At 37.2% G+C, this 27,499-nt stretch overlaps 1 protein-coding gene across 8 annotated transcripts in view; it reads left to right on the forward strand.

The window, feature by feature from the left end:
- The first annotated feature begins 1,433 nt into the window (after nt 1-1,433).
- The window catches only part of LOC119554572 (adenylate cyclase type 5), a 45,377-nt gene continuing 19,311 nt past the window's right edge, over nt 1,434-27,499 (forward strand). Inside the window, exons 1-11 of one of the 8 annotated variants that reach the window (XM_037865551.1) lie at nt 1,434-1,646; nt 5,716-5,940; nt 16,117-16,361; nt 17,144-17,410; nt 19,208-19,319; nt 21,877-22,031; nt 22,564-23,045; nt 24,831-25,222; nt 25,296-25,416; nt 25,934-26,114; nt 26,822-26,971. In XM_037865551.1, the coding sequence (XP_037721479.1) occupies nt 5,850-5,940; nt 16,117-16,361; nt 17,144-17,410; nt 19,208-19,319; nt 21,877-22,031; nt 22,564-23,045; nt 24,831-25,222; nt 25,296-25,416; nt 25,934-26,114; nt 26,822-26,971 (2,196 nt within the window). In that variant the 5' untranslated portion in view covers nt 1,434-1,646; nt 5,716-5,849. The remainder of the gene's footprint in view (nt 1,647-5,715; nt 5,941-16,116; nt 16,362-17,143; nt 17,411-19,207; nt 19,320-21,876; nt 22,032-22,563; nt 23,046-24,830; nt 25,223-25,295; nt 25,417-25,933; nt 26,115-26,821; nt 26,972-27,499) is intronic. The other 7 variants (XM_037865545.1, XM_037865546.1, XM_037865544.1 and 4 more) reach the window with 7 other exon arrangements.

Here is a 27,499-nt window from a genome sequence, read left to right on the forward strand (position 1 = left end):
CAATTGTTGTTTAATTTTACAAAATATATAGACAAATACTTTTCCGAAACTGATGGTTGGACACGCAATGGGAGAAAGGGAAGTTTGTAGGGAAAAGCAACTTAAAAGTACTCAGTACTTCAATTATTAGTTATAGATAGATGTAAAGAAAATATAAAATAAGTGCTTTAAATCGTATAAGGCACAAAGAATTGAGACACCTCAATTTATTTAGTATTATATCTTACTTACAACTCGTTATATAAGTTTTTGAAAAACTCTGGAGAAATTGTGTTAAAATGAAAATGGAAACATTTAATATTCTTTCTATTATACTCACTTAATGCTTCATTTATTATAAACTGGTAAACCAAACCTTTTAAATTAAATATCTTGTAGAAAACCTATACTATTTAAAACACATTAATTTGGAGAGATGTGCTATAGAACTCTCTAGACATTTCTGGACATATAAAGTGATTTCGAGCTTCGTGTCAACCCTTATCACGCATATACCCTTGTTATCCCACCCATACCTCGTAACAACTCGACTGCTGCCGTGAACATTTCATTTATATTGATGACAGGAAATTAGAAAAATGTTTTCACAATGCGCACGCGACGAGAACTCTTCACCGGGAGACATTGTCGCAGTCCTGCGAGGTCCTTGCTGCGTGGGTCCTGCGGGCTACCACCTTCACTTTCACCCCCTCTCAATTGATTTGCGGCCGCCTGTGGCCGGGTTTTATTGTTTTCTTTACGTGTCGGCACTCCGCATACATTTTCATTAACCAATCTGGAGAAAGTTTTCCCTGAACTTGGAAAACCCGCAGCGCCCTTTTCGCCTGACAAACAAACTCTCAAGCCAGTTCAATAATTCAACAAATTTCCAATTGGCCGTATAAATATTTGAAAACTTTTAAATGTTATTACTGTTTGGCGGTGTGTTTGTGTTGGGCCTAAATATAAATGGAATTTTTATGTTTCCGTTGGTTTGCTGTTGTTGAATTTACTAATGAATAATTCAATACGAGAAGACAGAAAAATTGCTTGCCTACTTTTGCGCGCAGTTCGCAAATAAAAAGTGAAGCAACAAGTGGCTGAAAATTTTGAGGATTCGTTTTTCCCCTTGAGATATTCAAAAAAACAAATAAAAAATCCAAGCCAAAGAGCTTTAAGTCCATTGCACTCTGCCAAATTTTTGTTTTCTTTTCTTTCCTTTATTTTGATGGTCATAAACCTCAACAAATCGGAGCCAAAACAAACACCTGTAAACAGCGTATGATTGAAAGAATCAGCCATGTTTCGTCGAGTGTTGAAGGCGGGAAAAGCTTGTGGGAAATGCGGGAAAAGCCTGCCGAAGCTTTGGCCATTCAACATTCGACGAAGCGACGACGAGGAAAATCGTATAAAAGCCGAACGCCGAGGAAAATTCAACTTAGTTGCGGGTTTATTATTGCCGAATGCGAACGGATCGGAATCGCCGGAAAATGCGGCCGGGCTGAAGACAGTGCGAGCGAGTGAGATACAGATATTCGGGCGAGCAACAGTGAAAAGCGTTTGAAGGGCCATAGATACAAGATAATGCCCCATAGAGGAGTCGACTCCTCTCCGCCAACCGATATGTGAAAATCACCCAGTGAGGCGAAAGTGAAAGTGTGTGAAAGGTGGGGGAAAAAGTCGTCAAAAGTGATAATGGATAAAGCAACTCTAGATTATAATACAAGTTATCGGTTTCTCTGAGACAAGTTTAAAATGATGCCAAAGTACAGAATTTTAAAAGAATAACGACTTCTAAAAATCTCAATATATCTTATGAGTTACAACAGTATTCAATTCGAGAAATGATCACTGTTTATATGTACTCTTTGTGAAGACTTTAATTGCTATAATTGTAAGTAAGTGACAGTAAAGTTTAAATTTTTGAAATGTATCACATTTTTCAAAGTTAAAAGTGATACTTAAAACCCAATTAAACATTTTTTAAAAAAATTTAAAAAAAAAAGTGACAAAACTTTAGACATCTTTAAAGTGAAGTGTAAAATTGCAAAATGTAATGTATAAATAGAAAATCATCCATTTTTATTGCGCAATAAATCCAAATATTATGGCATATTAATTTGTAAACATCCAAAAAGAAAACCCAAATCTTTAAGATAAGCAAATGAAAATCATGGGGAAAACTCTGCGTAAGCTACCCAAAAATTAACTGCCTCAAAACATTTGCAAACATAAATCAAAATTACCATAAACGAAATCCCACTGTGAATAAAGATGAACTCGAGGAGCCAAAACGACTTGAATAAATCAAAATTAAATATTAATTAAGGCGGCATTAAAATTGCTAAGAAAATTGAATAACCGAAATGGCTGTAAACCAAATTACCTTGTGAATGCTACCGAAAGAAAACCAATTTTACACACTTAATTTAACCACAAAACTCTTTACGTTTCTCTGCCTTTCGCAATTAAAATGCAATTAATTTGGCAACAAATTTGCTGTTAGCGAAGAGTTAGGTCTTCGTCTTTGAGTGCTGTCCCCGGTTGGGAATTTTGAAATTTAATTTCCAATTGTCATTCCATTAATTCCATCCGATCGATTCAACAACCAGTTGACTTTGCGCATCCATTGAATGGCCATCCGCACAAAAATGCATTTTCCCTGCTAAAGGGCTTCTCATGTTGTTTGGTATTTGTTGTTCGGCTTTGTGGGCTCAGCACAGAAAAGTTTATTAATAAAACGTTTTGCCTAACAAAGCACAAAAATGATAAAATAAACGCAACTCAGACAGGCGGATTAGGGTGGCTCTGAGGGGTGGGGGTGGGGGTGGTGTTTGTGGGTGGTGGGTGTTTAATGTCATTGTTAACAGTTTTTCATAGATTTGTTACCAGGTTTATGGGTAGTACCTTTTATGCTTAGTACGGTTTAACTTAAATTTTGAACATATAAAAATATAAACTTAAAAGCGTAGTGCAAGAAATGAAAAGAAGAAGGAAGTAATTTGGGAAGTATTTAATATAATAGCTATATTGTAATATAGTTCTTAACACGATGTTTGTTTTCATAGAATGTCTAAGAACTTAAAGTTGGTAAAGAATTTATGTACATTAAATGAATGCTTAAAATTAAATTAGTAATAGTTAAATCTTAACTAATCTAAATATGGACAAAAAAATACTTTTAAAAAAAATTAAAATTAATTTGATAATCTTTTCTTTTTTAAAAAGGAATAATAAGATACGTTTCCGAAAAGAAACGCATATTTTCCATGCACTTAAATACACAGATACAGATTCTTGATACAGATATCATCTGAAAAACTTAGTTTATTTTATTATAACTGTGTTATTTTTGTAGTAACAGTCCCTTAAATTCAAACAGTATTATTCGAGTCATAACAATGGCTTTTCCGCTGAGTACATTCCCTGTCGATCAGATTTCGCCATGTGTCAGCTGGCATCTTTGTGCCTGCGGCCGTGTGTTTGGCACGCTTTTTGTGTTTATTAATAACAAAGTAATCAGAAATTGTAATCTCCCCGCAAAGCGTATTACAGCAGTAATAACAATGGCTACATTGAACCACCAGCCCATCAGCCCATCAGCCCACCATAACCCCTCCGCCCCATTTCAATCGCACGCCCCACAGAACCCCATCCACATTCTCATTCATTTGGCGATTTCAATGCCGGTTTATCTTTGCCGCTTGGCTGTCTTCACGGGATGCATCCTTGAATCCCCGGATCCTCGTATCCTTGTTCCATTGTTGCTGCCGCCACCCAGCACGCTTCCGGCTCAAGTATCTCTGTTTTTGTTATGATTCCCCTGCCTTGAACATGTTTTCATATACTTATTTTCCATAGATTTGCTGTTTACTTCTGTTTTTATTATTTTCTAATTTGACGCTTCATTTGTCCATGGGTAATTTCGTTTTATTCTGTTCTCTAACAGAAGGGTATTTTGTTATTTTTCAGGAGCGTAGAAAAGGGCAAATATCTTAAAAAGTAACAAAACAAGATTTTATTCAGAACCGAAGAAATCTAAAACTATCACTAAAGTCAATCATGTACAAATCGTTCTTTAAGTAGGACCCTTTTCTAAACTGTATACCTATTTAATATTTTTTTATAATTTCTTATTTCATGACCATGATGGTATTTCAACTTCCTTAGTTTATATTTACTTTACTTACTTACTTTATATTTAAGTTATATAATAATATTCAATACTTAAAATAGATTACATGGTATCATTAAGCTCAAAAGGGTGTTTATGGGCTTGCTTATAGACAGCGTGATTTATTTCTCGTTGTTTTTCCGTTCTTTGTGTTTTTCCTGTTTTCTAATTTGACTTTTGCTGGGCGCTGATTTGCGCTTTGATTTTCGCTGACTGATTGGGATTTAGTTGTCGGGGATGGGGGGTTGGATGAAAGGACCAAGGACCTGAGATGGATATCGGGGCCTATACTATTGATGACTTGATGGCGTGTCTTTATGCCTCTCAATCATTTTGCCTGGCTGCGATTCGTTATTTGTACACTTGCCTTTTTATGTAATTTCACCCATGTCAGTTGGCTTTTTTCCCCACCTTCAATTTGTGTTTTGCCAATTTGCCTATTTCGTATGCAAATTGCCAGCCATTTGGTGTCAGTCTCAACACGATGCCCCCCCCTTTTCCACCCCCCTTTTTACGGTTTGAGCCACTGGGTCAAAGTAATAAAGCAAACAAATTAATTTGATTGTTTTCACTTGATTCGCGGCAATTCGGAATTTGGCTTCTGCAATTACTTCAGAACTTTGTTTAGCCTCTGATCATTAGCAGCGCATTTTCAATCGAATTTGGCGATATAATTAAACATTTTTATTTCCTCATACATGAGGATGATCTATTTTACTCATAAGAAAAAAAAAAGAAAATATCTAAATTAAATAGACCTGTTTCTCGTATTGTTTGTAAACAATCTATTGATTGCTGTAGTTTGAATAGACATGAAATACGTATTTGTTGTATTCCTAGAAATAACAAAGAGCTCTCACGCTTATTGTTTTCAGAAATGTTGGGAGTATTAATCAAATAAAAAATGAATTTTTACATTCCGTATGTGCATTGCGTGGTTTGCAGAGGTGGGCGGTTTTTATTGTGGAATTTCATTTAAGGTTGGCCATGCAAAAATGCCTTAAATTTCTTGAGCTTAAGAATTTAATTTACATTTCAGTTCTGTGCATTTTCAAAAGATTTAATTAGTAATTGGTTTTTTTTATAAATATTTCAATCATTTAAGTTAATTTGTAATTTTAAATCTCCCTTTTAAAAACCTTTGCTTTTATTTTGCTCTCCCCAAACAAAATAATCGAAATTGTTTTCCAACAACCTTTTCTTTGCCAATTTTCTGTGGTGTTTTGGTTACATGCCTTAATGTCCTTTTTGGCCGCAACAAATACCACAAAAAAGTGAACTGTCAACCATAAAATCTCGCAATATGAGCAAGAACAACAATCAGCTGGCAACTACAACAAATCAGTTTAATTTGAATTCCTTTTTTTCGCCGGCGCGTGTGTGTGGAAAAAGAGAAAGTTTTTACACAGTTTATTTTTGTCGAGACCTTTTCCCAGCGCCCACAATAAACAAAAACGAAATGAAAAGCGCGGTATCGAACGGGGGCGAAAAGGGAAAATTAAATTCGCAATAATTATTTCAAATATTTGCTCCCTTAAACGGGCTTTTCATTTGGTATGCAGCCATCTCGGCGTTTAAAAAATGCGCACATTTTAAAGTTCAAAAGTTGGCAGCAGGCGAAATAAAAGCGACGTAAAGAAAAACAAACAGAGAGATGAAAAAATGCGAATATTCTTCAGATGTTGCTCTTTAAGGCATGCGAAATACTCAAATAAATTATCATCAGCCTAATCAACATCAGCGTTATTATCAGCAGGAGGAGCGAAACTTTTCATATTCAGCGCAAGGTATGTATGGTAAATTGCAGGAAATAAATTCTGATTTGCTCCTTTTAATATGTCCAAAACATAACGTAGCCGACCTGTGTGCGGCTGTCCTTACGATCTGCTGGCTCCTTTGTGATTTCGCTCGTTCATAAGCTGGCTGCCACTCTAAGCACTTAATTATTTAATTATGTTGAACGTCACACACACACTCACATAATATAAGGGAATGATTTCCTGCACCATACCAAACTATATACCAGACTAAACCACTGGAGCTTTTTCCCCATTCAACTTCTGTTTCGGTTAATTTCCTCTACATTCTTTGGCCTTCCACCTCATGTGGTTCGCAGTGCAGTGCTGGCTTTGGTTTATTTCCATTTCCGTTGCACGAGGCGTATGCGTAATATGAATATTTTTGTAAATTATTAAGTATACGTAATGAGATAGTAAATTTGCCCCCCAACCGCAGGCAGGTAGTGCGGTTTAGTGTCAGCGATGAAAATTGCATGTGCTTCCCAGGGTGAGTGTGAGCCAGCAATTAGTTAAACACAAAAGTTTATGCCCCATCAGAGGTTGCGGAGTTGCACACTTCCTGTGACCCCCGACCCCCTGACTTCCCGTAGTTTCCTTCCTGCCCTCCAGGACCTCTTATCTCGTAGGCTCGTCCTGGTCTTAGTGGGGATTTATGCTGGCTCATCTGACTTTAGATATGCTCGTTGGCAGCCAGGTGGACCAAGTTCTGGCTAAACTTTGAGCAACTAAATGTCCTGGTGCTACCAGAGATGTCCTTAAAAGTTTTTCCTTGGGTGTCTCAGTTTGCTGGCGAAAGAGGGAAAACTTTATGGATTACAAAGAATTTATAATTGAAGTGAGGTGTGATGTGAAAACGTTTTGGGAAATCGATGGCTCAACGCAAATTAAAATACCATTCAGTGCGGGGACCTACAAGTTGCAGAGAAAAGTTTTAAGACATTTTAGTTTTAAGAGCACTTTAATACCGTGAGATAAGAGTTCAATTATTTTTTTTAACATCAGAATTCCCCCACCTGTCTGGCATTTAATTCCTTATCGAATGATATTCCATCTAATCTTTGCCTAATTTGTGTGAACACATTACTAATTAGTTTGAATGTCATTAGCCCAAAGCTTTGAGCAGATTTGGTCGTGTGTAATTTATTGGATTCCCATTTCCAAATGTGTTGATACTCTGCCTCAGGGCAAGACCACAAAGTATCTTATTATTTGTAAATTTTATAGGGCAACAAATACAATATTAAAGTTAAATGTACTTAATACCCCAAGGTTCAAAATATTTTAAGATGTTGTTTTTGTTGATGTTAGCTTTTGGTTCAAATGTAGAAAGCCAGTATCAAATTAGAGTGATCAAATATTTAGGGTGTTCTTGGTTTTTCACAATCCTCTATTTTGTTTTCTTTCTGCAGATGTTGCCCAAAATAGAGCTGAATACTTAAATGTAGCTGCTTTGGATATCTTTAATTAGTCATTGAATAGTCGTCTGGCATCGGGCATATACATTTCCATCCCTTAAAAGCCAAATCCAATCAGCTGTTGAGCGTGTTAATTTATTCATAGAATTATTTTCCTGGCCCTCCTTCACTGACCTACGACCCTAGCACTGCATTATCCTTTCCCCCAAAATCTGCCTGATTAGTACAAAGAAAATCCTCTTTTGTTTGCAGTCCACGCACGAATTCGATGGGAACTTCAAGGCGAGTCCCCAAATACCCCTATCTCCAGTCCACAATCCCCAATCTCCGATCCCCATCCATGGAGGCTGAGCTCTCGGTTCAATATGTTTTCCCATTCGCCTGATGCTTTCTTTCTTTCTAATCCGAAAGTGCCGACCATCTGGTTCTGCCTTAATTCCCCGGGCATCCTTTGACACATGAGATGGAAACTGTGAGTGTCCTTGAACTTGCCACGTTCCGTTGCCGAGTTACAAAAGTAAAACACAGCATTCAAGTTCAACTCAATTACTGTACCTACTGAAATACAAAATTCAAGTTCAACTCAATTACCTGACTTTTGTGATGACTAGGCCTTTTATTTGTTTGTCGAAAGCCCCAAAAACGAGAGAGTTTTCCCCATCCGGGTATGAAAGCGCCACCTGACTGCATAAAAATTGTTTCGCTGCTGCTCTTCCGGTTGCCAAATTAAACAAAAAATAAAAAGAACAATGAATACTCAGCAATTGTCCATGAAAATGCACACAATATTTTCGATATAAACACACAATGCAGGCAGATACGCAAGAATCTGTACTTATGTGGGCCATATAAACAATCATAAACTTCGTGATTTATGCGCCATTCGAGAGCATCGAAATGCAATCGAACGGAATTGGAATCGCAAATTTTTCGACTCTATTCAAAATGCAGTTTACTTAAGAGTGTGTGCCAGTTTAGCGAGCTGGAAAGCGAATGTCGAAAATGAATGCGCAGGGAAATTCCTGAAAGCTGGACAAATTGAATTATTTAAAAGGGCAAGTCAACTAAGTTTTCCGAAATAAATAAATAAACGTGACTTGGTGTTTTTGAATAAAATAAATAAATAATCAAATACAGAAGAAAAGTTACTAGGTCCACAACAAGTTTCAACCAATTCAAATTATTTTCTTTGCTGATCAAAACAAATACGTCTAAATACTACTTCGATTTTATTAAATTGAATTATTCTTAAATTATTATTTATGAATACATTTTATACATTTCATTATTAATTTAAGCAATCCTTTACTTAAAAAAAACAGTGCTAGTTATTACGTTTAATAAGTACCTTTCTAAAATCAGCTTATCTACTTCAACTCGTTTAAATTGTCGATCTCTTCTTCATATGCAAATACTAGTCAATTTGTAAACTTGTAACTACCAATAAATTCTGGCTGAAAGTCCCACAACTTTGGCCGAATCCTTCTTGTACCCCAATAAAATAAAATGAATAAAATAAATAATTTTAAGACACATACAACTAAAAATGAAATTCGGAACTATATAATATTGGTTTAATCGGATTCTTTAAGGAACCACTTAGTTTTTGGCGAATGACACGTCGATTTTTAGTATTTCATCTGCAGCCTTTATCGACACCTTTTTGATTTAATGAACCGGTGAGCAATCAATGCCTCGGGCAGACCTTCAACGGTGACGTAGGCCGAAGGTTCGAAGGCGAAGGTTTCCTGGCCGCCTGCCAAATCACCACTTGACATTGCCCAGTGACTCGGAGGTCCTCGGAATGCTCCAACCGCCGGATGACCAGGGCGAAAGGCCATAACCCGCCTGCTGCATAACTTTAATGAAATTGCAACCGGCTAAACAGACAATAAACAGTCAGGACATGGGCGGGCATAGGGGGGCCGTTTCTAAACCACAAACTAAGTATGCAAAAGGGCATGGAAACAGTGGCGACTACGGCTAACTAAGAGAAAGGCAGTGGAGATACAGAGGGCTAAAGTCACCGGGCCAAGAATGGCCGGGAACTGTGAGCTCTGGGCCACATGAGCACATGGCTCTGGGCGCAACGCATAAAGGATAACGGATAATGGACTTAAAATAAACAAAGCCAAAGGCAGGCGGAAGAGCAGGGCAAAGGAGAAGCGGACGAACAAAACACGGCAAAACAGAAAATGGCCAGGAAGGATGGAGAACCGGGCCAGGGAAACTGTTTTGCTTTGTTGGCAACGTACCCAGTGATCGGGAAAAAGGGAGTGGCTACATTAGAAGGGTTTTGTTTTGGCATCTCTAATTTGGCTGTTAAGTATTTTTTATAAGCCTCTGAGTAAGTTAAATTGCAAACCTATGGATATAACCTATTAGAAATAAGTTTTCTGTTTGTAGAAGTACAAATACTTAAGTTTAATATTATACTTGTCTCAGTTAAGTGGTTATCTCTTTATACAAATGACATTTTAAAGATTTTAAATATATTTAAATGTATAACTTTTATAAAAAATACCAACTGAATTATGAACAAAAGTGTTATGGATTAAAAAAACATTAAAATGGATCATATCTTTGTCTGTTAAATTGACTTTTCAAATGTTGGAACTGGAAAGCATATATGTTTCAAACAAAATGCTTAAGGGTATTAAGTCGATTAAGTGAATAGTTTTATATATGTTTAAAATTTGGAGATATTAAATATTTTAAAATATTACTCTTATACAAAATCCCAATAGAATGAAGTTGAAAATGGTTAGGGACCCGGCAACCATTAACAGTCTATCATATATTAGTAGAAATTGATTCTTAAAATGTTGGAACTAGATAGGATATATGTTTGAAACGAAATGCTTAAATTTATTAAATGGATTTCACTGTAGATAGCTTTATATATTTAAAATTTAAAGATATTAATTGATTAAAAATATTATTTTTATACAAAAAAAGATCAAAATGGTTAGGAACACGACAATCATTATAAATCTATCATATCTTAGTCTGAGAAATAGACTCTACAAATGCTGGATCTTTAGAGCACGCCCTTCCTATAAAGGATGCACTCTTATTTCCAATGGCTGAGTACCTCCATGTTGATCAGTCCCCTTTTGTATTGGCGTTTCTCTTCACCGCTCAATGCACATCATCAACAATGAAGGGACTGAAGCTATAAACCGAGACAAAAACGATGCGGAAGGGAGATAGCATCTGGATTCAGGTAGGATGTCGCATTCATTCGCTTGGTTTGCTTAACTTGGATCACGTCACAAATTAGTAAGTCATTTTGCCATCTTGTTTACCCATTTAGCTGCTGGAAATCATTTTCCGCTCAGCCAGCTGCTGCTGTTGGCAGTGAACTTTCCCATTTCCCCTCTGCCGCCTTTTTTGGACCTCATCCAATGGCTGTCGGTTCGGGCTTTATTACGATGCTCTTGACCGGTTTTATTGCCCTCAATATTTCTTGCATTTTCTGGCCACAACTCATTCAGCAAATATTATAGTATGTGGGTTTTGTCTGGCATTTGACTTTTGCCTTGGCTTCGGCTTCTTCGGTTCTTGGCTCGGGGTTTGTTTTAACAAATTTATAAGCTAAACAAATTTATGCTCGTTGCTCTGGGTTCCCCACTAGCTGTATTAATTATGAATGTTATTTTAGACCGTTCTACGCCAACCGCACACATTCATGTTTTCGGGTCTCGGGGGAAAATTCCCTTTCCATAAAATTAATTCGATTGCTCTTGAGAGAATTTTAATTGATGGGATGCCAGACCTTGGGCGAAAATTCAAAAGAAATACAAATAAATGCTTGGTTGAGTAATTTTAGATTAAACAACAACTATGGGGTCGAATCAATCTCACGAAAGAGCATCAAATCAGGGATTATCGAAAGAGCCCTGATGGTATTATTTAAATTATTTTTGATCAATAAAATTAGCAAACATATATTGAGATACAAAAAGGAGGTTCTTCTTTTAAATTACTTACTTCTGTTTGTTTCTGTTAGACAGCTAAAAAACCTTTGAGTTCGCTTCTTGATTAGTCAAAGCACTCTGTTCATTTTCCGGTGGCACACGCATTTCTATACCAACGTGTGTTTTGTACCTTTCGGCCCGGCTAATGAATTCGTTTGGCAATGCAAATTTCCTACCGAAAAACACCTCAACGCGTCAAATGAAATGCAAACATTATACAAAACGCCCAAAGATGACGACGCGTAAACAAAAAAGCAGCAAAACCAAAAAATCAGGAAGAAAAACAAACAGTAGGCAGCTCATGGCAGCATAAACATTTGGCGGGTTCTAAAAATAAGTGAGCTACACTGTGCGAAAAATTAGGAAAAGCATTTAGTTTTAATTGCCTATCCAACTAAAATAAAAATATTATTTTTTTACATTCCAAAAATAATAACCAACCAATATTTAGGTATTATTATTTATTTTAATAATTGTGGTAAAAACAAATTATTTATTATAATGTTACTTAAAAGTATAAAGTAAAATAAAGAAGAACGTTTTTCAATTACTGTGTTTATGCTATGCCTATTTCATGAAATCAATTCATGAAATGAGCGAATTCGTGTGTGCATAAACACCATTTCATGAATTCGATAACTCACGAAAGTTGACTATGAATTCAGTCCCAATTTACGAAATGCTGAGGCACAGCCTACTTCACAGCCTACTACTCTATAGAGCTCTATATCAAATGCAACAAATTTGACAGCTTAACTAATATCATTTCATGAATTTGTCTGTGTTGTATAAACAGGGGCTATTATAATTTCTTGAGTTGGATTAAGCATGAAATTCATAGCATAAACATAGTAAATGATTACTTATACTAAAGTTTCTAAGCATGGTAAAATGTTCTGTAGTTTCCGAAACAGATATAAGGATCTTACGAACATTTCTCTCAGTGCTTTTGTGGCGTGTGTTTTTGAGTGTGTGGGTAAGTGTTGGTCGCACGTGTGTTAGTGCGTGAATGCTGGCTTCGCTAACTATATTTAGAGGGAACTTACCCAGAGGCTGAAACATAGGTGGTTAATTGGAGAGGGGTGGGGTTAGGTGTGATATTGGGGTGTCTAAAAGGGTGAGGTTCAGGGCGTAATGCCAAGTGCCAGCAGCTGTTCCGTTGCCCGGTTAATGAATGAATATATTCATGCATATATGCATAAGGAGGTAGCGCTATTCTTTTTTGGGGATATTTTGTTTATTTCATAACATATCATATCATATCATGTCATAACATATCACAGATAACATATTGTTGTTTATTTGGCAACAATCTACTATAATACATCAGCTTTTATATTTTTAGTATATCTTTTTTTTTAAAGAAACTTAGGATATCTTTTCAAAAAAGTTAGAAAAAATAAACATTGTATGTTTTTAAAGAGATACATTTTAAAGCTGACAGTTATCCCAAGGCTAGGGGAACCCACCTTCAACAGAACACTACACTAATCCTCTTTTTTCCCCTTTACATATGTCGCGCTTTTGGAGAGGGCGCTGTCCTCATTAATTCGCTTCGCTTATCAAATTGGTTTTGTTTTTATCAATTTTTGTTTGGCTCGAAGCGGACACAAAAGTTTATCCTCGTGTTGTTACTGTGCTCTCTTGTTTTTGTTGCTGGCACAATATTTGCCAGACCATTAGCGCCATTAACATAATGAATTGCCATTGGACTGCGGCATCGATAGAATCGAATCGAATTGAATCGAAACGAATATAACCGAGGCGATATACCATTATTTCCTGCATGTTGAAACTGTTTGCTTGCCATTTACCTGGCAAGGTGTGCAAATATATCAGGGGTGTGGAGAGCGGGGCGATGACATTGATTTAGTGGGAGTTTTCACAGCTCTGGCAATATTAGAAATTCAATTCCCCCATAAGCGTATGCACTTAAATTGGGTAAGGAAATATAGACGAGGAATAAAAACGAATTTATTCCATATATATTTGGCTTGTAGTACTTCTGTAGAAAACTAAGTATAAGATTTATGAAAACTATATCATACTAACTATGTATAGCTATATCATTTCTATCCCACAACGATTGTTAATGATTTCCAAACTGTGCACCATGACATACCATTTCTATTATGCGACTGCCTGTGATTAATCATCTGATTTAGCATCCCAAAATGATAATTTTTGATTGATTACGCACTCTGCTGTTGGCCATTATGCCCAAAAGGACCAAACAGTTCAAGCCAATTAAATCCGTTTGTACCCTGCTTTCTGTCAGCGGGCTCTTCGCCGTCAACTTCTATTTGGAAAAGTCCAATTGGGGTCGTAGGAAAATGCAAAATAGCTTAGGACTTAAGCCGTCGAATGAATGATTCCTGGAGGCAGCCGTAAGTGTCGAGTGACAGACGATGACGACATTTATGAGCTTTCGTTAAAGAGACTTTTCAATTGCCTGGGCAACGTCTCTGGGGATTTTCCTGCCGCTTTTCCTCCCTCGAACTTCTGTTTTCCTTTGCCTATTTTGCATATGAGCGGGAAGTTGGGAAAACTTGTGATGTTTTTTTATTTTTAGTTTTGGTGCGGAAGTGAACTTTGGTGACTTTTCGCAGTACACATAAAGTTGTCTTTTTAGTTTTACTATTTAGAAAACTTTTCTAATTGATGCTAGCTTTGTAGACTTTCAATTGGCCATAATTTCTGGAGAATATTTGAAATGGGTTACCCAATTTTCATTTTATTGATCTCTCAATTGGATTTCGTTAAAAGAACGTTGCAAAATCTCTAAGAGGTGTTAATTAAGTGTTGAGTTGCCTAAACTATGGTGTTACTTGAAAAATACAAGTACTTTTTATTAGAACTAAGAAATATGACTTATAATTTATTGTTTGAACTTCGGGTTTTTCCTCTGTACCATTTTTTCCCTCGACGGGTGGCAAAAATGTTTAACTAAATGAAAAACACAGAATTCTGAATGGCGTAAACTGATTCATGAGAATTTCCAAGGAATTTCTTAAGTGAATTTCGTTGAATTGTTTGTTGTGTTACTCGATAGGTTCGTACTTGTGCGAGAACTCTTTTTTTAATATTTATTTTTTCCATTACATATTTCTTGAAATTTTTTGGCGTTGAAATTTTTCATATATTTTTTTGGCAACAGCAAAACAATTTGTTTATAGCACGCGGAGCGTTGTGTTTTTGACATATTTATGCCGTTGGCCAGGCACTTGTGTTCGGCCTTTCTCCACTTTCCCTCTTTCTCCCTGCCATGCCCCCTGTGCCCTGTATTGGCAAAGTTTTCAACGCCGCCTCTGGCTAAAAAACAAAAGCCGACAAAAGGCAAAAGACGGCGATGATGAAGACGAGACGTTGAAGAGCCAAGAAACCGGCGAACGGCGAACGACCTGGCTTTAAGACTTTCCACAATGGAAGTTTTCCCTCCGACTGCCTGCTTTCTTTCCGCTTTTCCCGCCCCCCTTCTCACCCCGCCTCTGTTTTGCTGTTGTCTGTGGCACAGTTTTGTTTGGAATGCTAATGAAATCGGGCAGTTTGACTATATTGGGAGACTCGTGTTTTTTGGATTAATAGAATCTGCAAATGGAACTTTTAAATATTTCTAAAGATTAATCTAAAGGTTTTATTTGAGTAACTTAAAGGCAAGTCTAAGAAATGTACACCTTACAAATAAATATTTAAGTTTGTTTGGAAATCAAATGATCTTAATATTTTTTCATCACTTTGTTTTACGTTTTGTCTGTGCTTTCTTTTTGATTTTAATGGTTGAATTCTTATTGATTTGATTATAAATAACAATACCAATCCATCGTTTAGAAACACAGAAATATTTTTCAATAGGCAGACCAATATATTTTCATCTTAAATAATAAACGTTTTTCTTTTTAATTTCCCTGATTCGTCATGTATCAATTTATTAAGAAATAATCCTACCTAATTTCACAAACTTATAACTAGAAATTCCTAATCCTAAATAAGACAAGTGCCTTTCTTGTTTTATTTTCCAAAGACCTCTGCAAGTTGAATCTCTTATCTTTTCATAATACAAACCATTTTTTCAGCGTGCCATAAATGAAAGATAATCTCCGCCTTCATTCTTCCAGTTCATTTGCAGTATTTCTAAGATAATCTCTGGTACTTTATGACTTTAAAAGGGTATTAAAACTTCGCTTGATCGCTGATAAATTTCTTTGTATTTTCTGCTTCCGAGTTTTTGTTTCATTCGAAAATTTAACAAACAATCTGAAGTTGTGCTCGTTGTGGGCCTATCTACCCATCTCTTTCTGGCCGAATCGCCCCGTCTCTTTCGCGGCTTCTGTTGTGATAGGACCTCGCGTGTCTGGCGAGCATTTCGTGAGACTTAAGTGGGCCGGCACCCAAAAACAAAAAAACAAAAACCAAAAAAACCTTAAAAACCCACATATATATATAGGTATATATCTGAAGTAAAGTGGGTGGTGGGGGGGAATCCGAAAAGTAGATACGATATATTTATTGGCGGCGTCAGTTTGCGATGCTTTTTTTTCTGCGGGGGCGGCAGTTTCTGTTTGAGTTGCTTTGTTTTTGGGGTTTTTTTCTTTGCCTTCGCCTGTGCAAAATCGAATTTATTGTTTTAATGCCATTTTCTGTCGCTGTCGAGCGCAAAAATTGGCAATTTGTTTAGAAATTAGCGCACTGTCTGTCGTTCCTTGTGCCTCATATAGCATGTAAAATGAAAATCAATTTCCACTTTCCCCATCTCTCTCTCTTTTTTTCAGATCAAGGGGGTCGAAGTGGCCAAATGAGCGGAGCGTCGGGAGCGGGAACAGGTGGTCCAGGTGGCCCAGGTGGCCCAGGTGGAGTGGGCGGCGGTGCCACCCACATCTTTCGCTCGCTGTCATCGGAGAGCCAGAAGCGGGAATGGTCCAAGCGGCTCTCCCTCCGGGGAATGCGCCACGGAGGTCCTGGCGGCACTGGAACGGGAACGGGATCGGGCTCCTCGAGCCTGGCCAGCAGCAAGGAGGTAAGCCAATTGACCAATCTCTAAATCATTGCCCAACAGCTCACTGGGGAAATGGGATGAGATACATCTACGCACTTCAACAAATTTTATATTCCATTAAATATATTATTTTCAAAAATCATAGAGATATTTAAAGATATTTATCCTATGTATATGAAATCATTTTTTTAACAACCCTTTTTATAAAATCATAATTCAATTTATCCGTAATCCCAAAATTGTTGTACATCCTACTTCTACATATAACAGATAGAAATAATAATCGGATCACAAGTAAATTGTAAAGGGATCAATATTTAAGTGATCGTTCATTTTCAGAATTGGTTATTTACAGAAAGAACTATATTAGACTTACATTCTTCAAAATACCAAATTATAAAATTTAAAAAAACACAACATTTCGATTAACACAAAAGTAATGGGGGACCAAAATTTAATTCAATGAGGCCATAAAATGTATCATCATTCAAGTACCATCAAGTACCATCATTCAAAAATATTTTGGGGTCAATACAAATGTTATATATTATGATAATAAATATATATATTTTTCCTGTTTCAATGAGACTATACATTTAGTATTACAAAATAAGGACAGAAAGTTTATGTGATAGGTTTTTTTTTTCTTTACGATGCTATTTCATTATAAGTATTTGTTGAATAAGGCATGTAACTTAAATGTGCTTATGTTATTGCTTTGTTTTATTTTATTTTGGAAGGTCAGTTTCAATTTTATTTGCTCTAGTCATCAGTGTACCAACACTTTCCCCGTATTTTTCCAGGAGAGCAAGCACAGAAAGTTCTTCAGCCGCTCGGCCTCGTTGCGTCAAGCGGGGAGTGGCGGAGGTGGGAGCCAGCAGACCTCCATGGAGCTGCATGTGCCCGGCCAGGAGGGAAAGGTCGGCGCAGGAGGAGCCTCCTCCGGAGCGGGCTCACCGCAGACCCAGACCCAGCCGTCGACGCCCAAGAAGTCCAACTGGGAGGTGATCGAACATTTCAATACGAGTGCCAAGGGAGGCAAGGCCATGGTTAGCAGCAGTTTGATTGCGGTAAGTACGTGGGGATTCTGGCGTCAATTAATTTGCCCGCCCAATGGATGGCAGGCCACCCACCATCTACCCACGTCCCCTCTTTACCCTCCCTTCCACCTGCTCTGGGATTTAAATATTTAATTTGATTGTCCCGCCAATAAGCCGGGCCGAGCTAAATTTAAGTACGATTTCATTGATGGCTGAAGTTGCTAATGGAAAAGGCGAAGGGACGAAACCTGCGCCCTGGGAAATTTATTTAAACTCAAACAATCTGGCACAAGCAAAGCGTCTGCATGTCAGCAAATTTGGATTTTAATTAAATTTATTGTTTTATAGCAATCGATGCCGCAATATGGCTTGAGGACGAAGCCCTGCGGCTAATTAAAAGCTCTTCAAACTTGATCAACACTTTTTTATTTAAAATGAATAAAAGATATTATAATCTATTATAAGCTTAGTTAGTAGAAAAATACTTGCGATGAAATGTATCATGTTGATTTAGTGTTTCAGTTGTACTTGTCCGGCCATAACTTTAATATTTTTCATAGTTTAACATTCTCAAAAAAAAAATAGAAAAATATAATAATAAAATTAACACAGCTTAGTTTTATTTGTTTTTTAATAATTTAAACTATTTAGTTACTTGAAAAAGAAAGCATTGATAAGTGAAAAGCAAAATGTAATAAACTGTTTAGAGGATGCAACGCTGGTTATTATTATGGTTTCTGCTTTGCAATGTTTTCCTGGAAACTCTAATGATAGTATGCTGTTGCCATCAAACGAGTCTATAAGCTGCCCCCTTTTATATCTTTTTTATAAGCTTTATAGTATAGTTTTTCAGATACGGTAGTCTATATAAACGTGTTTTAATGCCAACTAACAAGCCATGTCCTGGAAAACGCACTCACACAAGCGCAGGCGGGCACCCACACTTGCATGGCTAAGCTGACATGCACAGGGGGCCACTTAGCAACTGCATACGTGTGTGTGGGATGGTATTTCTATTTGCGTTTGTTGTCAAGAGTCAATTGACAAAGTTTAGCAAATTGAAAAGGCAAAAAAAAGCGAGAAAAGTGGGGAAAAAAAACATTTCTGGCATTCAAATGGGCGGCAATTTGGTTAAAAACGCCGCGGGGATCCAAACACACTTGCCACTGTGTGTGTGTGGCTGTGCGACTGTGTGTGTGCGGCTAAAAGTGTGTGCGTGAGTGGGTGAAACGTTTAGTTCAATTGTTTGCGGACCACACAAAAAATCAGAGCATACTTACAAGAGCCAAATGCATTTTTTTATGTAAGTAAAAGAAAGCAGGCATATTTATATAACCATTTACACACAGATACCAGCCACTTAATAATAATATATCATTACAATTGAGCAGCTGATGTGTGTGGATAAATTGCTTGTTATAAAATATTTACTAGACCTTTTTTAACATGAATTGTTTCGGTAATGATGTAATTTGATTTATTACACTTTTTTATAAAGAAAATATTCATCTGATTGAATTACAATTTAATACAAACTAAAACATATTATATCTTTATACACATGTATATTTTTGTTACAAAAACCAATTTTCCATCTGACATTTAACTCGTTTATTAAATTAATTTGGCCTTGGTTTGATAACACTTTATTACAAAAATAAATTTTAAATATGTCCAATAAAAACTCATTAAAAAGTTGTTTGTTTCAGGTACAAATAAATATGGCATTTAATTTAGTTCATGACTGCGGTTTGATTGAAATGCCTAAATGAGATTACATGGCCTGCAGCTCTAATAAAACTATTATTCCGCATTTTACCTTTGAAGGCTGGCATTACGCGGTGCAACATAGACGAATCCATGGACTCCACCAACTCCAGCTCCACCTGCCACAGTCCCATGATCTACCAACGTGACGAGACGCAGCTGTTGCAGCCAGGTGAGAAGAATGGAAAGAATCTTGGGTAATAGGAAATTGTTTTCCACCCATAAGAGGGGCTACTGAGGGTCAATAAAAATACCAGCATGCTCACATGCCTCCTTAGCCTGCCACATATTTCGCCCAGCCACACCGCTCAAAATGTCACAAGTTGATTGTCATTGTCATATTGAATTTGACGAGGCTATTTCGCAGTCTCGTCTCTTTTTTCTCGCTTCTCATCTCACGTTTCCTAGTCATTGGCATTTCACTCACATACCGATTTGTTTCCCCCTTCAAGGTTGCCTTGGCTGCCCAGTTCCTATATCATCGCCCCAGCTTCCTTTCCCCCAGCACCCAGATTTATTTTAGTTTGTGTTTCCTGTGAAAGAAACCAGCCAGCCTTTGGTTTTCCTTGGCTTCGATAGACATCTGTGTGTGTTCGGGAAAGCTGCGTAGATTTCTATGGAAATTTACATAATCACGTTCGGCATTTATTTATTGATGCATATAAAAACATACTCCGAGATCCATGCCATTCCATGTTTCCCCTTCGAGCTTGTGGTTTTTTTTTGCATTGTGGTCAGGACACGGGACAGTTGAATGAGTTTAATATGCCGATTTGGCCGACGTTCTCCATTTTACAATAAAATATTTTATGGCTTTGTGTGGTGCATTTGAAATCAAGGTTTCCATTCTCGGGAAGGGAAATGTCAGAGGCATTGACGACGATGTGCCGCACACAATGGCTGGCAAATCGAAAATGTATATAACACGTTAAGCGAACGAATTGTACTCGAATTGTCACAATGGCCCCAGAAATATGATTATGTGGGTGGAGAGGTGTCCCAACTGTCTTCGTTAGGTTTTCTAGCCCAAAAAGATACAGAAGATGTGTTCATCAGGTAAAAGAAATTGACAAGTAGTTCAGGGGTTATCAAAGAAAATAGATTTTGAATGGGAAAGAATATTTTACCTTTTGATTATTAAAACAGAGTTTGATTTAAAAATTCTGAACGGAAAACATTTCATTGAATTTTAGCTTCAGAATAAAATATACTAATAAACAAATTTGACAAAGGACTGTTCATGAACGTAATGAAATGGGTGAAATAAAAAAAACATGTACACTGGTCGGCATATGTATTTTGACAAAACAAAAGTTAAGTATACTCATAACTTGAATTTACTTCTTGTAAACTATAGGCATCAATGGAAAGGTAATTTCAATGCCGTTTGAATGATACAATGCATTTCTTTACCCATTCAGTATTTATTGAAAAGGACGAATTTGTGTAAATCAACTTTTAAATTTTTTTTAAAAACTTTTTTCCTCGACTTGAAAACTTAAATTTTTTGATGCAAAAAGTTTCTTCAAACAAAAATAATAGTAACTGCAAAAAGAATTTTTCAAAAATCATTTTCCTTATATTTTTTATGATTTTTTGAAGGTGACAATGTCGGAAAAAATTTGTATGAAAAAGAGAAAAATATGGCTCAAATGCCTGTTTTTAAGCATTTTCAAAAATTCATAAAAAATATAAGGAAAATGATTTTTGAAAAATTCTTTTTGCAGTTACTATTATTTTTGTTTGAAGAAACTTTTTGCATCAAAAAATTTAAGTTTTCAAGTCGAGGAAAAAAGTTTTTAAAAAAAATTTAAAAGTTGATTTACACAAATTCGTCCTTTTCAATAAATACTGAATGGGTAAAGAAATGCATTGTATCATTCAAACGGCATTGAAATTACCTTTCCATTGATGCCTATAGTTTACACGAAGTAAGTTCAAATTATGAGTATATTTAACTTTTGTTTTGTCAAAATACTTATGCCGACCACTGTATATATAAATTTAATGAAAATCGTTTTTTCACCATTTGCAAGTATTAGTTTATTAACTGAATTTTAAGCTAGACTGCCTTCCATATTCACGAATTTAATTAAGCATTTAAATTGATACAAATCCGTTCTTTTACAAAAAAACTAATGAAAAGGTGAGAAATGACACCTTTCACAAACATTTAATTAGTTTAGTTTTTTCGCAAAAACATTAATCAGAAACAGATGGCTTTTAAATGGAATTACAATTTTAATGTCTAATAATAAAGTACAGAATTTTAAATAATATGTTAATTTAAAAGGCATTTGTCATCGATAGCTTTACTTGCTTCAATGCACGAAAATAATTCATTGCGCAATAATATTGCATTTACCTGCCCATTCACCCATGGCAATGACTATTCACAATCAAAACTCTCTTGCGAATGCCAAAACTTTTGCATTTCATGCTGTGTCGGGTTTATAACTAAAATTTCCATAATTCTAATCAGTTCCAAAGCCTTTCCCCATTAGAGTGGTAACTCAAATGTGAAAATGCAACAGCTGTAATTGAACTTGCAAATTTGGCCAGCAATTTGCAATCAAGTTGTGTGGCTAATTGCAGTTGAATTTCAGTTAGAGCTCAAGTTGGGATAACTTTCTGGCTGAGGTATTAATTAATTTGGCTTTTGTTCGGGGGCGTATTGATAGACCTTTCGTAGAATACTTCGACTTCAAATCGAATTCATCTGCTTCCAGGCGATGCCGGCAATGTGGAGGCCAACAATCCGATTCCGGGCGGCGGAGGATCCGGAACGGGAAGCGGTCCCGTGAGCCCCAGCATCTCCTTCTGGTTCCGTTTGAACCGCATCATCCTGCGCCTCTGCTCCACGCACCAGTTCAAGAATCTCCAGGTAAGCTACTTACGCTCCGAGCTTAGCGAGAAATCCTTGCCAAACAAGTTTCGACTGCTCCTCAAACGCCCCCGTTCTTCGAAACTTTTTCGCCCGCTTTGCTACTTAGTTTGCTCAACTTTTTTTCCAGCACTTGGCAAAATATTTTTCTAAACAATGTGTATAAAGCTTACAGTTTTTATTGTATAATTTCATATTTTATGATTTATTTGATTTAATTTGAAGAATTTATATTAATTCAAAGACGTCCAAAAATGAACTTTGGTTGATAAGAGATAATTTTCTGGTATAACCAAATCTTTATCAAAGCTTGTTAATACAAGATATTATATTTAATATCTACCAAAAAATATTTGTGTTTCTTATTTTATTTTTATATTTGTTGAATTTAAAAAAGATTTTTAAAATGTTTGTTCACTAGTAAGATATTTACAGAACTCATTTTCATTAAGTAGCTAAGAACTATCTTATTTTCTCTAGAAAAAACTAAAACTAATTCTCTGAGTGCCTTAATTTGCCTATGCCCCATCAGGTGGAAATGCTGTATCAGCGGTATTTTCTGCGTATGAACCAGAGCAATACGACGCACATTTTGGCCCTGCTTTTGGCCCTGATTTTGGCCCTGTCCTGCACGCATTTGGTCTTTACCACGCTGCAGCTGCGGGGCAGCACCTCCCTGCTGTTGGAGATCAGCGAAATTGGGCTGGACGCAAATGCGACCGTTGGCAACTTGACGACCACCACAATGAAGCCGCCGGCATCAGCGGGTCAAATTGCCCAAGGCAGGAGCTTCGTTCCGGTTTTGGGTCTCAATTCCAATGCCAGTTGGTTGGCAAAAGAGGCGGGGGGTGGGGGCTCTGATTTGAAATCGGCCCATAGCCACAACCCCGCCGATTTTGAAGCCGACGATAATGGGCAGCCGGGGAGGCAGTGGCGCCGGCAGAAGCGCAAACATTATCGACGCCTCCACAAGCACCGGTACAAGCACAAGTCGCACCAACAACACCGCACCAGGTGAGCAGGGATGCCAACTATTTCCTATAGAATGTATGAAACCAACTCAATGTTTACAAGCCAAAACATTTAAGGCTCATTATTTTAAAAATATTATTATTTATTTACTAGATTACTGATTTTTCAGTATATCCAATGGTTTTCAGAATGATTTTTTGGATCCCGATTTAGTCGTGCGATACCTCTATGAATTTGTGGTTGAATTACCTAATATCCTACATTAAAATATTTATTTTAAAAGACAGTCGAATTTTAAAGCCCTTTTCATGTTCGATTTTTCCTTATTTTCAAGGGCTTTCCAGAATGGGAGCCTAAAAACCGAACTTCCAAATTCCTTACTTGAGTTATCAGATTCCGATTTAGACGTGGATACCTCTATGAATTTGTGATTAAATTCCCTAATATTCTACATTAAAATTCATATTACAAAAGAGGGTCGAATTTTTAACCCCTTTTTATGTTCGACTTATCCGTATTTCCAAGGGTTTTCCAGATTGGGAGCCCAAAAAACGAACTTCTAAATTACATAACTTGAGTTTTTGGATTCCGATTTAGACGTGCGATACCTCTATGAATTTGTGATTAAATTCCCTAATATTCTGCATTACAAGTTTTATATATAAAGAGTGTGGAATTTTTAAACCCTTTTCATACTTGATTTTTCCGTATTTCCAAGTTGCTTTCCGTATTTGTGGTTCAATTCTCCATATTTTTACGAAATAGGGACTGTTTCTGAAACGGGGACAAGGTCGTGAAGAGGAAAGCTTGTAGAATATTAAATAGTCTTATTTAGCTACAAAATATCCATCCTACCTTCACTGCAGACGGAAATATATGTAATATAGATGAAAAAGAGGAGGCAAGTTTTGACAGGTCACCCCAGTCGACAATGTGTTTTTTCGAAAGGCGATTCATATTTTGCACAGCTCGCATTTGAGGTTTTACTCCCCTGAAATTCAATCAACCAACTTTAAGCTGCCCAAAAAGAGCTGAGCCCATAAAAGTATGGCCAAAGTAGGCTAAAATTGAATTTAAAGCAGGCTGGAGGGGCTGGAACAAGTTAAGCTTCAAGAAAAGTAATTTTAGCCCACAATTCGTCGAAGGGAATCCGTGACAAGGCTTTAATCAAGTGCGAAAAGGCGAGTTGAAATTGAGTTTGAACACACATTTAGGGTAAATTATTTAAATTTTGAAAGAAACTTGATACTTATTGTTTAAGTAAATAGGTCAAATTCGAAGATAACAAATTGAGGAAACGTAATTAGAGTCTTAGTTACAAGAAATTAAATTTGGGGTATTTTACATAATTTCGGTAAACTTTAAAATAGAATCAACCGTATTAAGTTTCAAGGACAATCTCTATTCAAAATAAGTAAGGTTCAACTAATAAAAGCGTATAGAATTCAAGAGAATCAATCTTGATTTTTAATTAAATTTTATTTAATTTAGAGTTGGATAGCCACAAATGAAATTCCTACAAGAAAATGGAAGTGCAGTTCGGTGCTTAATACGTTGTCAAAAAATATCATAAATTGGTATTCTGTGTTTCTGCCTTAACCAATTTATTTTCAACCAAATATTTGTCAACAAGACAATGCCTTAATCAATAGCTCGTGCGAGTGCTCGATAACTGACTCCTCGATTTCCATTTACATTTATATTTATTTTGCCACAAATATTTATGCAGGCCATAAGTGCCGGCAAGACGGATAGTTAGCCAAACACAAAGCAGGCATTTTCATCAATTGAGATGGGAGTGAAATTAAATTTCGGACTTTATTGCAGATACAGGATACGGGAGAAGCGGAGTCTGCAGGATATTGGGCTGGCTAGGGGCCGAGGGAGCCAGCTGATTGTTGACACTGCCCCCGATGATGTGTACACAGTTTCTCGTGACCAGGTCGATAAGGATGATGATGGAGCTGATGATGATGATGGAGGGCGGAGGGTTGGCAGTAAACGCATTACGTATACGCCGCGTGTCCGCGACAACAATCAAATTTCACAAGCGGAACGTGATGAAGTGTTAAATACATCGTCAAACGCAGGTCCTGCAGCCGATAATTTGGACACTCCCCTGGGCTATGGCCACCTCATCTCCCTGATCCTGCTGCAGGTGGACAGGTCGGTGCTGGTCTTCCTCATTGTCATGCTAATCTGCGGGATTGTCTACGCCTGTGAGTTGACCACCCCCCCTCCCATCGAATGACTCCCGCCTTGGGCCTCTAATCCCTTTGTGTTTGCCTACAGTCCTGCTGTGCATCCTCTCCAAGCCAGCCATGAACGAGATCTTCCTGGTGCTGGTGTCCTACGTCATTTTGGCCACCTTCCTGGCCATCGAGGTGGCCGTCAGCTATGCCATGCAACCCAGGTTGGTATATGGGTTCCCTAGAATCAGTCTTCAAGGCGAACAAGGATGTAAATTTATAAATCGGTTATAGATTTTCAGTAAAATATTTTCAGGTGTCTTGAAAATTATAAGATAATAGTTTCTGTTAGAAATTTATTAAGATTTTTTTTCTATTTTGGTATCTATTAATATCTTAAATTTAAAATATTAAATCAAGTACCTACTTTATATTTATCTTTTATATAAAATTGATTGAACCTATATGTAGGTTAAAATAATTTTCATAATGCTTCTTATAATTTCCTTAATTTTTTATTTAAATTAGCTGTTTTTTTAGACAACTTACTCTTACATTTTGTGAAAAGAGACTTAAGAGAGCCCCTAGTTTTTCCCAGTGCACGACAGCTGTTGCCTGGCTCGGCAAAATTAATCATTCACGGCCCGCTAATTGCGAGAACTTGGCATCATGCTGAGCCAACCACCCCATCTCGAGTACCGTGTCCTAATCGCTCTTCTTGTGTCCGATTTCCTCCGGCAGCAAATCCTTCAACGGCAGCGCCTGCTGCATCGTGCTCATCTACATGACCTACACGATGCTGCCCCTCCGCCTCCGGGAGGCACTGATCGGAGGCATCCTCCTGAGCGTCGTCCATCTGTACACCTGCCTGAGGTTCACCGCCATCGAGGACGAGGCGGTGGAGGCGCTCCACTGGGAGGAGGTGAGTGGGGGACACATGATACTATACAACTGCGGTCTCCGATTTGGTGAATTTCTGTGGCCTGAGTGGGCTTCAATGATAAGTGTCTTAATTGCTGTTTGAGTTGCAAGGGTTCAGCTGTCGGGAAGTGCCAGATTTAATTTCTTTAATATATATGTAGACCTTTAAAGACCTTTTGCCATTTAAATTTACTACAGAAGTCCTTGTTAAATGAATAAAAAATATATTGGAATCAATTTAAGGTATTAAAATATCTTTTTTAGTCCATCTAGCTAATTTGATTACCAAACTTTTTGTGATTTAGGGTGTCATATAACTTTTCAGCCATTTTTGCTTACATTTCAAATGAAGCATGTAGCCATCTATCAACAGGTTTGGCATTTCCACTGAACCGCAAATGCCAATCGATTTAGCGAATAATAAAATTGAAATACTGCGCAATAATAAAGGAGCGGAGTATTGGAGGACATCCAGCTTTAATTGCCTCCTTAGCGGCGGTGGAAAATGGGAAAACCAGGGAGGAAAACAACAGCTGAGTGTGGCACGTGTCCAAGGGTCTGGGAGTAGACGTAAATGAAATGAAATTAAATTGCCGCCAAATTGAATGAAATCGAGAATGTGAAGGGGGCTCCTTCCAGCTGCCTAAGTGTTGTTTTCCTTGTATTTATGGCTCGTAATGTCATTAATGGCTCAATCTCCGCCCGCAGCTGCTCTGCACTCTGGTGGCCCTCCTCCTGGCCAACCTCACCGGGGTCTACACCCACTGGCCCAAGGAAAAGGCCCAGCGGAAGGCCTTCATCGAGACGCGGCAGTGCATCGAGGCCAGGCTGAGGACCCAGCGGGAAAATCAGCAACAGGTGAGTGGAATTCAAGAGGCGGAAAAACTTTAAAGTTCTTCGTATCTATTATAAAAGAAATAAATATAGAAAATCCTATAAAGGTTAGGGCAATGATTATTAGGTTATTTATGTTTTAACAAAAACCTTTTTTATTTTATTGCACTTTAACTTCATAGTTGGTTTGCTTTTAATTTACAACTTGCAAGTCTCTTTAAAAGGTTTTTTTTATAAATTCACCTAGCTTTGGAGCTATTTTTATTCCTCCCCTTAATTTTAAGTAAAATACCTTTGGTGCTGTAGACAATGAACAATCAGCAGGTGTCTTATTAATATGTGGAAGTAAAACATGAAAAGGCCAAGTCAACAGGCATAAATTTGTTTGCATCAAACGGAATGTTGACTGAGGACCAGCGGGGCAACTCATTCATCTCATACTTTTCGGAATGACATACTCCTTCTTAACATTTCCGTGGCCTTTTATCTTGAATATAACATGGTGATTTTTGGTGAGGGGATTCACAATGTGACAATACCTTTTGATGATGA

This window comes from Drosophila subpulchrella, chromosome 3L (assembly GCF_014743375.2).
Source record: "Drosophila subpulchrella strain 33 F10 #4 breed RU33 chromosome 3L, RU_Dsub_v1.1 Primary Assembly, whole genome shotgun sequence".
In the NCBI taxonomy this organism is placed as follows: domain Eukaryota; kingdom Metazoa; phylum Arthropoda; class Insecta; order Diptera; family Drosophilidae; genus Drosophila; species Drosophila subpulchrella.